General features: G+C 42.5%; 1 protein-coding gene across 8 annotated transcripts in view; it reads right to left on the bottom strand.

The window, feature by feature from the left end:
• Positions 1-2,132: 2,132 nt before the first annotated feature.
• Positions 2,133-16,723, bottom strand: part of LOC135512047 (ribosome-binding protein 1-like) — a 54,675-nt gene continuing 40,084 nt past the window's right edge. Inside the window, exons 12-28 of one of the 8 annotated variants that reach the window (XM_064933648.1) lie at positions 16,409-16,443; positions 16,242-16,320; positions 15,634-15,671; positions 15,421-15,502; positions 15,279-15,316; positions 13,364-13,436; positions 13,095-13,131; positions 12,731-12,879; positions 8,446-8,535; positions 7,854-7,946; positions 7,270-7,341; positions 7,074-7,154; positions 6,112-6,204; positions 4,674-4,721; positions 4,393-4,491; positions 3,403-3,549; positions 2,133-3,059 (exon numbers count right to left, since the gene is read on the bottom strand). In XM_064933648.1, coding sequence (XP_064789720.1) covers positions 3,027-3,059; positions 3,403-3,549; positions 4,393-4,491; positions 4,674-4,721; positions 6,112-6,204; positions 7,074-7,154; positions 7,270-7,341; positions 7,854-7,946; positions 8,446-8,535; positions 12,731-12,879; positions 13,095-13,131; positions 13,364-13,436; positions 15,279-15,316; positions 15,421-15,502; positions 15,634-15,671; positions 16,242-16,320; positions 16,409-16,443 — 1,287 coding nt within the window. In that variant the 3' untranslated portion in view covers positions 2,133-3,026. Of the gene's footprint in view, positions 3,060-3,402; positions 3,550-4,392; positions 4,492-4,672; positions 4,722-6,087; positions 6,205-6,611; positions 7,155-7,269; positions 7,342-7,853; positions 7,947-8,445; positions 8,536-12,730; positions 12,880-13,093; positions 13,132-13,363; positions 13,437-15,278; positions 15,317-15,420; positions 15,503-15,633; positions 15,672-16,241; positions 16,368-16,408; positions 16,444-16,723 lie in introns of those variants that run through there. The other 7 variants (XM_064933646.1, XM_064933647.1, XM_064933649.1 and 4 more) reach the window with 7 other exon arrangements.

The raw sequence follows: 16,723 nt of genomic DNA, 5'->3' as shown, positions 1-16,723 counted from the left end.
ACAGCATTCTGCAGCGATATACCATCCCATCTGGTTTGTGCTTAGACATAATTTGTTTTTCAACAGGACAATGACCCAACACACCTCCAGGCTGTGTAAGGGCTATTTGACCAAGGAGAGTGATGGAGTGCTACATCAGATGACCTGGCCTCCACAATCACCCAACCTCATTATCCATTTGGAAGACCCATTTGCGACCAAGCTTTAACTTCCTGAATGATGTCTTGAGATGTTGCTTCAATATATCTACATAATTTTCCCTACCTCATGATGCCATCTATTTTGTGAAGTGCACCAGTCCCTCCTGCAGCAAAGCACCCCCACAACATGATGCTGCCACCCACGTGCTTCACAGTTGGGATGGTGTTCTTCGGCTTGCAAGCCTCACCTCTTTTTCCTCCAAACATAACGATGGTCATTATGGCCAAACAGTTCTATTTTTGTTTCATCAGACCAGAGGGCATTTCTCCAAAAGGCAGTATGTAAACTTCTGACCCACTGATGTCTTCACTATTATTGTACAATGTAGAAAAATGGTAGAAAAAAAACTGGAATGAGTAAGTGTGTCCAAACTTTTGACTGGTACTGTATATCCTGATTGCCTTGTCACTTTTAGCTCTACCTACATCTACATACTGTATTACCTCATGCCACTGCACATTGACTGTACTGATACCCCTTGTATTTTGCCTTGTTATTTTATTCTATTACTATTTCCTTTTATATTTAGAAAATATTTGTCTAACTTTTTAACTCTGCAATGTTGAGAATAGGCTCGTAATTAAGCATTTCATGGTAAAGTCTACACCGGTTGTATTATGTGACCAATAAAATATTATTTTGAATTTTAGGAATTCTTCGGCTATCAATATCTTTTTATTTTAAATGATTTGTTAAAATATTGAATTAGACTTTTACTACTGTAGCCCATAGAAACTCTTTGAATAACATTCAAAAAATGGCAAAACATACATTCAAAAAATACGCTTTTGAAGTGTTCGTCCTATATTTAGGAGATATAAGGAAGCTCAGGAAATGTTGTAGTTTTTTTTTTTACACATTTAACCGGTTAATTTTGTTAGCACAAAACTACCTCCATAGTTCAGGGACACTTCGGGAGGATGAAGAGCAAATTGGAGAATACTATTATGTTTGCGAGTTATCTTTCCATATAGTGGTCATATTACCATTCAGACGCTGTCAGACGTTTTCGTGAGAAGACCGATTTTCGGGATGTTTCATGGTCTGACTAACACCGCTGTAGCTCGTCCACCTTCCACCGCAGGTGCAGAAAGCTGACATAGGCAGATGGGATGGATTGAGTGTTTACATTTCCAGATTTCGATGGGGATTTTTTTTGTTACTTTGATTGACACACTGGTGCTTCACTGGACTCTTAAGGACTTAATGGACTGTAGCCCCTGACATTTTATTTAACTAGGCAAGTTAATGACGGCCTACCACAGCCAAACCCTCCCGATGCTGGGCCAATAGTGCGGCGCCTTATGGGACTCAAGCTGGTTGTGATACAGTTTGGGATCGAACCAAGTTTTGTAGTGACGCCTCTAGCACGGAGATGCAGTGCCTTAGACCGCTGTGCCACTCAGGAGCCCCAAATGCGGCATTTTAGTCAGTGTAATAGGATTCCACCCTGTTCCTATATCGTCCTTGCTTGTTTGATGGCTCTGCAGAGGTTGTAGAGGGATTTATTGTACTTGTTTGTGTCCTCAGCTGTAGCTTCAGGGTTGGCTGCAATACATAGCCCTGTCCTTTATTTTAGCTCCAACCTCGGTGTTAATCCCGGGCTTTTGATCGAGGAAGCAGCGAGCATTCACTGTGGGGACAACGTCGGTGATGCATTTCATAATGAAGCCTGTGATGGAGGTGGTTAGCTCGTCGATGCTATCAGCGGAGTCCCAGAACATATACCTGTCAGTGCTAGCAAAGAAGTCCTGTAGCATAGCCTCTGATTGTGTGGCCGTTTTGTGGCAGTTTATCCAAATTAGCTGGATGTTTATCAATATTAGCTGGCTAATGTAACAATCATGCTTTCTGGAACAGCCACAAGGTTTCTTTCATCAATCCTTTTTTTAAATGTCAACAACAGGTTCAAGCAGGACTGAGTCATTACACATAGCTACATTGTAGTTTATTCTTTATCAAAGTCATTCATGTGTGTTGGCAGCCAGCTACTGCGCACACAGTACTGAAGGAGGCACTCACTGTATTGCATTCACCCATCCATTGTGTGTACCATAAAATCTACCCACCATTCAACCAACCTCTTAGAAAAGACACACACAAAAGGAGTGTCCGAAAGTGGCACCATATTTATTCCCTATATAGTTCACTTCTTTTGACCAAGGGCCCATTGCGTTTCGTCGAGGGCCCTGGTCAAAGGTAGTGTGCTATATAGGGAATAGGGTGCCATTTTGGATACAGTCAAAGTAATTGCACAGGTCGATGTACGCGTTAACGCACAATTGTTTTCCCTTTTAACACTGGACTCTGGTTGGGGGGGGGGGGGGCAGCATTGTGAATATAAGGCAGAGTAGGTAATAGGTTAACTCTGGTCCAGGGCGTTAATCGATAGTGATACAGGGCGTAGTGGAGGAATGTGCACTAATGCCCTGGACCAAAGCTAGTATTAGGTATAACTTCTGACATAGCCAGAGTCATTGATGGAATGGAGCTTTTTCTTCAACAAAGTTTTGTTTGCAGCATAGTCTGTTTTTCCTCATCAGAGATCATACAATGAAATGTTCATAGCAATAGCTAAACATTTTGGTCCGGTTTCACAGACACAGATTAAACCTAGTCCTGGACTAAAAAGTTATTTTAAATGGAGATTCTCCATTGACCATGCATCTGTGTCTGGGAAACAGGTCCTTTGATTCTTACAGGAGTTGCTAGAAATCAACTACTACAGTACAAAGAAATAAGAATGGTTTTGGAATGCACAACTATGGTAATAGTAATCATATGAAGGCCTTTTTGGAATGTTTTAATGTCTTGTCTTCAGTCTCTTAAACAGATGTTCCTTCCTTCAGCACTGTGCTCTGAAAGTCAGACACAAAAATACACATTTACAACCACACCCAAACAATAAATACATGAATCAATCAAAACAATCAGACGGACATTACAAAAAAATATAGAAAAGACATGACATAACCACACCCATGCAACAGTTCAAAACAGTATTACTGTAGTCATTCAGGCTAAGTGTGCAATAATAATAATAATAAATATTTTACTCTGTATTCCACTAAGCAGACACAGATATGCAAAACAACTGTCAGTACAGTGAGTGCATACATTTTGATTTTGGGTATGTGATCCCTGTGGGAATTGAACCCACAACCTTAGCATAATAAATGAGTAATAGATTGTCATGGCCACCTTGGTCTCATCAGAGTGGTCCTGTAGTGTGCAGTGTTTGTTCCTCTCTTTGGCAAGCTGCTCCTGAGTGGACTTTAAGAGCTGCTGGAGTTTGGTGGCTGCTTGGCCAAGATCTTTGATTAGTTTTCTCTCTTTCTGCAGGCGCTCCTGAGGAGAAAAGAAGAGGGACAGAAGGTGATCCTTCGGACCTCACACAACCGCCATCGGCTTCAGTTCGGACCAGGGCATGTATTCATAAAGCGTCTCAGAGTAGTAGTGCTGATCTAGGATCAGTTTTTCCTTTTAGACTATAGTGAATGGACAGGGGTGACCCATAGAGATGTATAACGATCGCAGCATTGAATAGGCTACTGTATTTCCCATTATAGCATCTGTGACAGCATGGGTAGCGCTATTCAGGATCCATTTTGAATGAGTCAATTTGTTCTTCTACTACTTCTATGAGCTGGTAAACTAACTTTAATGGAGCATACTGCCACCTGGAGTGTGTTGCTTGAACAGGTATAAAGCCAAGGTTGGTGATTTATTGCCACCTATAGTTATGGAATGTTAGCTCAAGAGTATGATTCATTGGCTGATTCCTTCTGATGACCTGGATGGAATCATGTGATCCTTCCTTGACCAATAATAAGTCCCTCCCAGTTGACTACTTTAAAATTGTAAAAGTCCTCAATGGCGGTGCCCATGCTAAAACAGGCATTTGGGCACTAGAGTCCTCACCCCAGAGAGATTTATAAATCCTAGATCAGAACTCCTATTCAGAGACGCTTGATGAATACTGGCCCTGGTCCACATTTAGCAGGCAAACGTTGTCCAATGTTGCAGGGTTAGGGTTAGAAATGTAATGAATAGAGCCAACATGATTACTATTTTTATTCTACATGTCAGAGAGGCATGTTTGTTCTACATAACAAAGTTCTATCTGAAAGCTCCACAGCATTGTGTCCTGATGAACAAAGCCAAGGGTCATGTTCAGCGCTATGTGGGTACCTTTAGCTGGGCTACGTCCTCTGTGTCAGCCTGTGGGGAGTCTCCTGCCTCTTTCAGCAGGTCCAGCTGAGCCTGGAGCTCTGCAACCGTCTTCTGAGCCTGGGGGTGGGGAATCAAGACAAAACAGTCAGTCAGAGAAACAAGAAACAGTCAAACATACAGTCGAACCGACAAATCGCTGTGTCTAACTAGGCAATTTTGTTGTTAGCCAATGTCAAACTTGCTAGCAAGAGCTAGCCTCTTCCAGTTGGTATGTAGTGAAGGGTGGGAGAGTTTCGTACCTGTTCAAACTCCTCTGTGGTCTGATTCAACTGGGACTGGACCTTGAGCTGCAGAAAATATAGTATAAGATGAATATCTGTACGGACACTAGAGATGTTGTGTGTTCCTCCTTGCGACAGACAAAAATAGATAAAAGCATGTAAAAGCACTATGAAATGTTGTGACTTGCACACCCCCACACCACCCTGTGTCATGTTAGTGCCCACTTCACTCCACACCAGGCAAGACACAGCGTCATGTCCAAAACAAACAGTGTGGTTCCTTCAGTGAAAAATCTAAAATCAGTGGGAAACTGAACCCAATGAGTGAGTGATCATGCTAAGATGAGAGTGATAGACGCCATGGTTAGAGTTAGCTGCAGCTGGTAGTCAACACACACCATGGTTAGAGTTATCTGCAGCTGGTAGTCAACACACACTGGCTGGTTAAACACACACCATGGTTAGAGTTAGCTGCAGCTGGTAGTCAACACACACCGGCTGGTTAAATACACACCATGGTTAGAGTTAGCTACAGCTGGTAGTCAACACACACTGGCTGGTTAAACACACACCATGGTTAGAGTTAGCTGCAGCTGGTAGTCAACACACACCATGGTTAGAGTTAGCTACAGCTGGTAGTCAACACACACCGGCTGGTTAAACACACACCATGGTTAGAGTTAGCTGCAGCTGGTAGTCAACACACACCATGGTTAGAGTTAGCTGCAGCTGGTAGTCAACACACACCATGGTTAGAGTTAGCTGCAGCTGGTAGTCAACACACACCATGGTTAGAGTTAGCTGCAGCTGGTAGTCAACACACACCATGGTTAGAGTTAGCTACAGCTGGTAGTCAACACACACGGGCTGGTTAAATACACACCATGGTTAGAGTTAGCTGTGTATGGAGAAGACTGGACAGACTATAGACAAACACAGTCTGGAGTTAGTGTGTGTTGACTATCTTGACGACCAGATTACCCTTCTGTTTCTTGTGTTGCTGTAATGTTTTTATCAATCAAAATGTGTCTATTTGTAAGTCGCTCTGGTTAAGAGCGTCTGCTAAATGACTTAAATGTAAATGTGTCAGTAAGAGAACAGGGTACTTTTCTACTGTGATCAAATGGATCCCAACTCCACAGATACATGGTTTAGCAGCAGGAGAGATACTCATTTAGAATATAGTCCATAGAAATAAAATCGAGTCATTTTATTTATGAGTTAGTCCCTATTTATGACATGTCAAGATGGCTGCCATTACTAGAACATTTTAAAACCTCTGGCTGCTGTCTATGGTCATGACATCAGCCAGTAGTATTTGTATATCTCTCTATTCCCTGGTTGTGGTAACCATTGCTGTCCAGTGACCAGTTTCCAGAAAGTCTAGTACCCCCCCAGTAGAACAGACAAGCAGTGAAGGGTGCCCCATGACCGATAACCTCCGGTGCACTCTGACCTCAGGCTCTGATTGGCTGTTCTGTGCCCTGGTTTCAGGGACTACCACCTGGCTCTGAGCACACATCATCGCCTCGCTCAGCTGACCTCTGACCTGGAAAAGGAAGCTCCAAGGGTTAGGGACAAGAGGGGAGGGGGAGAATTGTGATACATACTAAGTAGACCTCAACAGGCAGCCCACTGCATTTTCTGTCAGGACCACAGGAGACAGGGGCAAGCACACACAGTCTTGTTTAACTAACCTTGTGGGGATTGATTCCCATTCCCTATTTTCCCCAGTCCCAAAACCTGGTGTACTGCATGGGTGTAGATGTGTATAGCTAGTGTACCTATAGTGTACTGTATGGGTGTAGATGTGTATAGCTAGTGTACCTATGGTGTACTGTATGGGTGTAGATGTGTATAGCTAGTGTACCTATGGTGTACTGTATGGGTGTAGATGTGTATAGCTAGTGTACCTATGGTGTACTGTATGTGTGTAGATGTGTATAGCTAGTGTACCTATGGTGTACTGTATGGATGTAGATGTGTATAGCTAGTGTACCTATGGTGTACTGTATGGGTGTAGATGTGTATAGCTAGTGTACCTATGGTGTACTGTATGGGTGTAGATGTGTATAGCTAGTGTACCTATGGTGTACTGTATGGGTGTAGATGTGTATAGCTAGTGTACCTATGGTGTACTGTATGGGTGTAGATGTGTATAGCTAGTGTACCTATGGTGTACTGTATGGGTGTAGATGTGTATAACTAGTGTACCTATGGTGTACTGTATGGGTGTAGATGTGTATAGCTAGTGTACCTATGGTGTACTGTATGGGTGTAGATGTGTATAGCTAGTGTACCTATGGTGTACTGTATGGGTGTAGATGTGTATAGCTAGTGTACCTATGGTGTACTGTATGGGTGTAGATGTGTATAGCTAGTGTACCTATGGTGTACTGTATGGATGTAGATGTGTACCGGTGCCATTTCCTCCTCTGTCGGGACGGTCTCGGATTGTTTCTCCAACTGGGCTTCCAACAGCATCAACTGATCCTTCAGCTGGAGGGAGAGGAGATTAAGGAGTCCATTACTTAAGTACAATTCAGTACAGACAGTACCAGTCCAGCACTACACACCTACTGGACTGTAGTTGAAATCAGCCTGATATTTATACCTGTTCTATGCTTTGGTTCTCTGCCTTCAAGCTCTCTGCAGTCTCCTTCAGAGTGTGCACTTGTTCCAGGGCCTAGTGTGAGTAGAGAGGGTGTGGTTTAGAACATGGCAGTGTTTCCCCAATAATCATTGAGCAGTGGCGGGGTGCTTTTTAAAAATACATTTGTGGTCATTTTCAGGATGTAAATTTTTTCAGTGTAAACTTAAACGACTATGTAGAGAATATATTTATCTGGTTTTGGTATATAGAGCTATATATTTTTTAAATGAGATCATCTTTGAGAAGTAACAATCACCAATAAAAACTAGACAGTCAGAGAGAATCTAAAATCCCAAATATGTCCTGGCATGGGGCCCCCATTGATTGTGTCATAATGTTTGAGTCACTCAGATAGCATAAGAACACAGCATAAGCAATGGCAAAATGTGAAGAATTTCAGGAAATTTGCATTCAAACAGAAACATTGTCTCTTGGCCAAGAAAAGAGCCTGTAAAATGTTGGGTCGGAGACTGCAACATTGGCCACGCCCACTAATACACTGCAGGGCCACACAAAGAGCACACAATATTACACTGCTTCTTCACCTTCTTCAACTGGTCCTCAGAGTCAGCAATCTTGGATTTCCACACCAGCTCCTCATCCTCTACACTCTTCTGAAGGCACTTCAGCATTCCTTCCTGTGGAGAGACAGACACATGATAGTGTGAGTATTTCTGTATTTGAAATTTTACCGGATGAAATCTTGTAGACCACAACTCGCTCTCTCGCCCACTCACACACTTGTATTTTTATGCAAGAGAAGGTATTACTTGAGGTCAAATTTCACATCTTTATAGATGCAGGTTTTGGGTGATAAATTCAGTAGATATATCCCCCATTTACACCCGTCTCTCACTCACACAAACATGTAATTGTCTTATGTTGTAGGCCCATTTTTAAGTATCTAGAGCGGGGGTATTCAAATCTTACACTACGAGGTCCAAAATACTGCTGGTTTTGTGTTCTACCAGAATTAATTGTACCCACCTGATGTCTCAGGTCTAAATCAGTCCCTAATTAGAGGGAATAATGAAAAAAGCAGTGGAACTGGTTTCAAGAGCCAGACTTTAATTTGAGGGTTCTAGATATGCCGATGTGTAAACCAACTGGGCGTGTTGGGTTGTTGTAGGTACTCACTGTTTCAGCCAGGACCATTCTGTACTGGTCACACTCTGCCTGCAGTGTCCCGTGGCTGTCCTCTGCTTCCTTAAGTTTCTCCAACAGCTCCTGGAATCAAAACACCACAGTCAGTCAGAACAAATGAGAACATTCATGTCCATTACATTTTCTACAAATGTGATATTTTTCTGTGGTGCTCTGGCTTACAGGTAAAAGCAGACAAACGATATACAGTACCAGTCAAAGTTTGGACACACCTACTCATTCCAGGTTTTTGCTTTATTTTTTAAAACTATTTTCTACATTGTAGAATAATAGTGAAGACATCAAAACTATCAAATAACACATATGGAATAATGTGGTAACCAAAAAAGTGTGAAATAAATCAAAATATATTTTATATTGGAAATTCTTAAAAGTAGCCACCCGTTGCCTTGATGACAGCTTTGTACACTCTTGGCATTATCTCAACCAGCTTCATGAGGTAGTCGCCTGGAATGTATTTAAATTAACAGGTGTGCCTTGTTAAAAGTTAATTTGTGTAATTGAATGCGTTTGTGCCAATCAGTTGTATTGTGACACGGAGGGGTGGTATACAGAAGACAGCCCTATTGGTAAAACAACAAAACAAGTCCATATTATGGCAAGAACAAGATAAATGAAACAGTCCATCTTTACTTTAAGACATGAAGGTCAGTCAATTCGGAAAATGTCAAGAACTTTCTTCAAGTGCAGTGTAAAAACCATCAAAGCACTATGATGAAACTGGCTCTCATGAGGACTACCACAGGAAAGGAAGACCCAGAGTTACCTCTGCTGCAGAGTATAAGTTCATTAGAGTAACCAGCCTCAGAAATTGCAGCCCCCAAAAAAATGCTTCACAGAGTTCAAGTAACAGACATCTCAATATCAACTGTTCAGAGGGGACTGCGTGAATTAGGTCTTCGTGGTTGAATTGCTGCAAAGAAACCACTACTAAAGGACACCAATAAGAAGAAGAGACTTGCTTTGGGCCAAGAAACATGAGCAATGGACATTAGACCGGTGACATTAGATCTGATGAGTCCAAATTTGCGATTTTTGGTTCCAACTTCCGTGTCTTTGTGAGATGCAGAGTAGGTGAACGGATGAACGGACAAGTTCTGGCCTGGTTTAGATCTTATCTGTCGGAAAGATATCAGTTTGTCTCTGTGAATGGTTTGTCCTCTGACAAATCAACTGTAAATTTCGGTGTTCCTCAAGGTTCCGTTTTAGGACCACTATTGTTTTCACTATATATTTTACCTCTTGGGGATGTTATTCGAAAATCTACTGTTAACTTTCACTGCTATGCGGATGACACACAGCTGTACATTTCAATAAAACATGGTGAAGCCCCAAAATTGCCCTTGCTAGAAGCATGTGTTTCAGACATAAGGAAGTGGATGGCTGCAAACTTTCTACTTTTAAACTCGGACAAAACAGAGATGCTTGTTCTAGGTCCCAAGAAACAAAGAGATCTTCTGTTGAATCTGACAATTACTCTTAATGGTTGTACAGTTGTCTCAAATAAAACTGAAGGACCTCGGCGTTACTCATGGCATGACCCTGATCTCTCTTTTAAAGAACATATCAAGACCATTTCAAGGACAGCTTTTTTCCATCTAACATCAGAAACCATTGCAAAAATCAGAAACTTTCTGTCCAAAAATGATGCAGAAAAATTAATCTATGCTTTTGTCACTTCTAGGTTAGACTACTGCAATACTCTACTTTCCGGCTACCCGGATAAAGCACTAAATAAACTTCAGTTAGTGCTAAATACGGCTGCTAGAATCCTGACTAGAACCAAAAAATTTGATCATATTACTCCAGTGCTAGCCTCCCTACACTGGCTTCCTGTCAAAGCAAGGGCTGATTTCAAGGTTTCACTGCTAACCTACAAAGCATTACATGGGCTTGCTCCTACCTATCTCTCTGATTTGGTCCTGCCGTACATGCCTACACGTACGCTACGGTCACAAGACGCAGGCCTCCTAATTGTCCCTAGAATTTCTAAGCAAAGAGCTGGAGGCAGGGCTTTCTCCTATAGAGCTCCATTTTTATGGAACGGTCTGCCTACCCATGTCAGAGACGCAAACTCGGTCTCAACCTTTAAGTCTTTACTGAAGACTCATCTCTTCAGTGGGTCATATGATTGAGTGTAGTCTGGCCCAGGAGTGGGAAGGTGATCGGAAAGGCTCTGGAGCAACATACCGCCCTTGCTGTCTCTGCCTGGCCGGTTCCCCTCTTTCCACTGGGATTCTCTGCCTCTAACCCTATTACAGGGGCTGAGTCACTGGCTTACTGGGGCACTCATGCCGTCCCTGGAAGGGGTGCCTCACCTGAGTGGGTTGATTCACTGATGTGGTCATCCTGTCTGGGTTGGTGCCCCCCCTTGGGTTGTGCCATGGCGGAGATCTTTGTGGGCTATACTCAGCTTTGTCTCAGGATGGTAAGTTGGTGGTTGAAGATATCCCTCTAGTGGTGTGGGGGCTGTGCTTTGGCAAATTGGGTGGGGTTATATCCTTCCTGTTTGGCCCTGTCCGGGGGTGTCCTCGGATGGGGCCACAGTGTCTCCTGACCCCTCCTGTCTCAGCCACCAGTATTTATGCTGCAGTAGTTTATGTGTCGGGGGGCTGGGGTCAGTTTGTTATATCTGGAGTACTTCTCCTGTCCAATTCAGTGTCCTGTGTGAATCTCAGTGAGAGTTCTATAATTCTCTCTTTCTCTCTCTCGGAGGACCTGAGCCCTAGGACCATGCCCCAGGACTACCTGACATGATGACTCCTTGCTGTCCCCAGTCCACCTGGCTGTGCTGCTGCTCCAGTTTCAACTGTTCTGCCTTATTATTATTCGACCATGCTGGTCATTTATGAACATTTGAACATCTTGGCCATGTTCTGTTATAATCTCTACCCGGCACAGCCGGAATAGGACTGGCCACCCCACATATGCTCTCTCTAATTCTCTTTCTTTCTCTCTCTCGGTGGACCTGAGCCCTAGGACCATGCCCCAGGACTACCTGACATGATGACTCCTTGCTGTCCCCAGTCCACCTGGCCGTGCTGCTGCTCCAGTTTCAACTGTTCTGCCTTATTATTATTCGACCATGCTGGTCATTTATGAACATTTGAACATCTTGGCCATGTTCTGTTATAATCTCTACCCGGCACAGCCAGAAGAGGACTGGCCACCCCACATAGCCTGGTTCCTCTCTAGGTTTCTTCCTAGGTTTTGGCCTTTCTAGGGATTTTTTCCTAACCACCCTGCATTGCTTGCTGTTTGGGGTTTTAGGCTGGGTTTCTGTACAGCACTTTGAGATATCAGCTGATGTACGAAGGGCTATATAAATAAATTTGATTTGATGATCTCTGCATGTGTGGTTCCCACTGTGAGGAATAGAGGTGGTGGTGTGATGGTGCTTTGCTGGTGATAGTCTGATGCATTTAGAATTTAAGGCACACTTAACCAGCATTGCTACCACAGCATTCTGCAGCGATACGCCATCCAATGTGGTTTGCGCTTTGTGGGATTATCATTTGTTTTTCAACAGGACAATGACCCAACACACATCCAGGCTGTGTAAGGGCTATTTGACCAAGAAGGAAAGGGATGGAGTGTTGCATCAGATGACCTGGCCTCCACAATCACCCAACCTCAACCCAATTGAGATGGTTTGGGATGAGTTGGACTGCAGAGTGAAGGAAAAGCAGCCAACAAGTGCTCAGGATATGTGGGAACTCCGTCAAGACTGTTAGAAAAGCATTCCAGGTGAAGCTGGTTGAGAGAATACCAAGAGTGTGCAAAGCTGTCATCAAGGCAAAGGGTGGCTACTTTGAAAAATCTCAAATATATTTTGATTTATTTAACACTTTCTTGGTTACTACAAGATTCCATATGTGTTATTTCATAGTTTTGATGTCTTCACTATTATCGTACAATGTAGAAAATAGTAAAAATAAAGAAAACCCCTTGAATGAGTAGGTGTGTCCAAACTTTGGACTGGTACTGTATATGAAGCATTATATACAGTGTACATAATATACAGACTACATAACCAGGGATATGTTCGGTAGCCAATCTTTGTCATACATTGCATATAGAACTGCCGTGAATAGAGCAGACGTGATTCCTTATCCTACATGTCAGAGAGGCACATTTGTTCGACAAAGCCTATTTCTATCTAAGCGTTTCATAAACGGGCCCCATGACTTCTGTCAGACCAGACCAAACCAATCAAGTTATGATCATGGCTCAGTCAGATTTGTACATCCGGTCTTACCGGCAGCTCTGTGCTAGGCTCTGATTCCTGGCTCTGCTGGACCTGAGCGAGGGTCTCCTGTACCTTCTGCGATTGGTCCCTGGCTTCCCTTAGCTCCACTTGTAGTGATGCCATCATAGCGTCCCTCTCTGCCAGACTAATAAAAAACCAGATGGCCAGAAACACAGTTTACTTTAGTATCCTTTTTATATAGAAGAGCCAAAAGCAAATATTCCATATAGCTTTTAATCAACATTTGTATTGTTTTACTGTAAAATGTGTTGCGATTTTAAAGACACTTTAAATACATTTTGATTTGACATTCCACAAGGGACAAACCAAGTTAAAATCAATGGGTTTGGTAAGGAACAAGGCTTTTTGTACCTGGTTTGTAGCACCGCCAGTTCTGCGGTGTTGTCGGACTGTTGAAACATAAAGCAGGAATTCAGATAACTATATCCTACAGCAGTACAGATCAAGTTGATACACAAGAAGGGCAACTATAGCCTGGTCCCAGATCTGTTTGTGCGGTATTGCCAATTTCTATGGTTGTTATGCCAAATGACAATAGGAGATTGGTGAAACAGCACAAATGGGCCTGGGACCAGACTAGGTTAACTGTAGGTGACTGTAGGAGAGGAATGGCACACGTACAGCAATGCTGCTCTGGGCCTGCTCTGATGTTTCTTTGAGTTGCTTCACTTCCTGGCTCGTTCTCTCCTTCATTCTGGAATGAAGGACCACATTGTTAACCAGCATTAGGCAATGGTGTGTTGTAATGAAGTTGTATTGAAACATATCTTTTTTGTTTGTTGTTGATCCAAGTAAGCACAAGGCATATAACTATAATTACTAGAACTAACAGTCCCAGTCAAGACAGTGTTCTGTCCCTTCTAGTAAGTACAGTGCCTTGCGAAAGTATTCGGCCCCCTTGAACTTTGCGACCTTTTGCCACATTTCAGGCTTCAAACATAAAGATATAAAACTGTATTTTTTTGTGAAGAATCAACAACAAGTGGGACACAATCATGAAGTGGAACGACATTTATTGGATATTTCAAACTTTTTTAACATATCAAAAACTGAAAAATTGGGCGTGCAAAATTATTCAGCCCCTTTACTTTCAGTGCAGCAAACTCTCTCCAGAAGTTCAGTGAGGATCTCTGAATGATCCAATGTTGACCTAAATGACTAATGATGATAAATACAATCCACCTGTGTGTAATCAAGTCTCCGTATAAATGCACCTGCACTGTGATAGTCGCAGAGGTCCGTTAAAAGCGCAGAGAGCATCATGAAGAACAAGGAAAACACCAGGCAGGTCCAAGATACTGTTGTGAAGAAGTTTAAAGCCGGATTTGGATACAAAAAGATTTCCCAAGCTTTAAACATCCCAAGGAGCACTGTGCAAGCGATAATATTGAAATGGAAGGAGTATCAGACGACTGCAAATCTACCAAGACCTGGCCGTCCCTCTAAACTTTCAGCTCATACAAGGAGAAGACTGATCAGAGATGCAGCCAAGAGGCCCACGAGATCACTCTGGATGAACTGCAGAGATCTACAGCTGAGGTGGGAGACTCTGTCCATAGGACAACAATCAGTTGTATATTGCACAAATCTGGCCTTTATGGAAGAGTGGCAAGAAGAAAGCCATTTCTTAAAGATATCCATAAAAAGTGTCGTTTAAAGTTTGCCACAAGCCACCTGGGTGACACACCAAACATGTGGAAGAAGGTGCTCTGGTCAGATGAAACCAAAATTGAACTTTTTGGCAACAATGCAAAACGTTATGTTTGGCGTAAAAGCAACACAGCTCATCACCCTGACCACACCATCCCCACTGTCAAACATGGTGGTGGTAGCATCATGGGTGGGCCTGCTTTTCTTCAGCAGGGACAGGGAAGATGGTTAAAATTGATGGGAAGATGGATGGAGCCAAATACAGGACCATTCTGGAAGAAAACCTGATGGAGTCTGCAAAAGACCTGAGACTGGGACGGAGATTTGTCTTCCAACAAGACAATGATCCAAAACATAAAGCAAAATCTACAATGGAATGGTTCAAAAATAAACATATCCAGGTGTTAGAATGGCCAAGTCAAAGTCCAGACCTGAATCCAATCGAGAATCTGTGGAAAGAACTGAAAACTGCTGTTCACAAATGCTCTCCATCCAACCTCACTGAGCTCGAGCTGTTTTGCAAGGAGGAATGGGAAACCATTTCAGTCTATCGATGTGCAAAACCGATAGAGACATACCCCAAGCGACTTACAGCTGTAATCGCAGCAAAAGGTGGCGCTACAAAGTATTAACTTAAGGGGGCTGAATAATTTTGCACGCCCAATTTTTCAGTTTTTTATTTGTTAAAAAAGTTTCAAATATCCAATAAATGTCCACTTCATGATTGTGTCCCACTTGTTGATTCTTCACAAAAAAATACAGTTTTATATCTTTATGTTTGAAGCCTGAAATGTGGCAAAAGGTCGCAAAGTTCAAGGGGGCCGAATACTTTCGCAAGGCACTGTATATTCTTCTGAAACTAGGTTTCAATAAAACCATAACTCACCTGTTGAGTAGCTGTTCCGTCTCTCCAGTGACATCAGCCTGACAAAAAAGCAGTCAACTTTGAGAAAACATATCAATATTCATAATGGAAAAGCTGTCGTGTAAATATAGAAATGTACCGCTTTTAGCTCAAAGAAACTTACGGGAGAATTTTTAAGTTGCTCCATCTCTTCTTTAAGCTGCTTCAGTTCTTCCTGAAGTGATGTCACCAGGCTTGCTTCCTCACTGAAATGAAGAGAGATGCATATGAGGATGTTCAGGTACATAATAGCAGAATTTAACAAAGTTGGTGACATAGTTTCAGCTTCAAATGGGTGATTTAAACTGAAATAGCAGTGGACTTGCTCCAGACAGACCTGTTAGGTGGGCACTCGGTCTCAGCTGTAGCGACTACCTGCCGGGACAGAGTAAGAAGACAATGAAAGATAAAAAGACAATATTATGGTTCTCAATACCCCACTTTGGAAACCAAATGTCTCCTCCCAATGGATACAATTCTGCCTAGAAATGTCCAAATACATTCAGTAAACATAAATAACTGATTCAGCTCGGAAATCAAGAGAACTAACTGATTCAGCTCGGAAATCAATAGAGAACTAACTGATTCAGCTCGGAAATCAAGAGAACTAACCGATTCAGCTCGGAAATCAAGAGAACTAACCGATTCAGCTTGGAAATCAAGAGAGAACTAACTGATTCAGCTCAGAAATCAAGAGAAATAACTGATTCAGCTCGGAAATCAATCAAATAAATGTATTCATAAAGCCCTGTACAGAAACCCAGCCTAAAACCCCAAACAGCAAGCAATGCAGGATGTAGAAGCATGGTGTCTAGGAAAAACTCCCTAGAAAGGCAGGAACCTAGGAAAAAACCTAGAGAGGAAATCAATAGAGAAATAATGGATTCAGTTAGCCATGGCCATCCAACTCGCTAGCACAATGAAAACAGAATAGAGACTACTTACAGAAGCCTCCTGTTTCATTTCTTGGAGCTGCTTCAGCTCCTGTTGGAGTGATGCCAACTGACTGTCTTTGTCCTGAAGACTGGAAGATAAATGATTGGTGTTGTTGAGAAAAGACCAACTCCACATCTATAAAGAGAATTATGAGGGACAGATTATCAAAACCATACCTGCTCTTTAGCTGTTCCAACTCAGTGGAGTTACCCTGTAAAACATAAATAAACATGAATTCAGAAGTGGACCCCAAAATAACGTTGATAGCATGGTTTTCACCACCAGATCATCTCCGAACAAGCCATTGCTCATTAGCACCAGAGAGGTTGGAAACAGACACTCAATTTGTGATTACCTCCTGCAAATACTTTGTGAACAAATTTGCCATTGACATTGCTCTGAATCTTCATCGTGAGTGTTTACAGAAAGTCATCGCATTTTGAGTCTCTCAGTTAACAACCTCTCTGGCACTAGTAAGCACTGGATCACGC

Source organism: Oncorhynchus masou, chromosome 24 (assembly GCF_036934945.1).
Source record: "Oncorhynchus masou masou isolate Uvic2021 chromosome 24, UVic_Omas_1.1, whole genome shotgun sequence".
NCBI classification, from domain to species: domain Eukaryota; kingdom Metazoa; phylum Chordata; class Actinopteri; order Salmoniformes; family Salmonidae; genus Oncorhynchus; species Oncorhynchus masou.
This window is presented reverse-complemented; position numbering and strand designations above follow the sequence as displayed.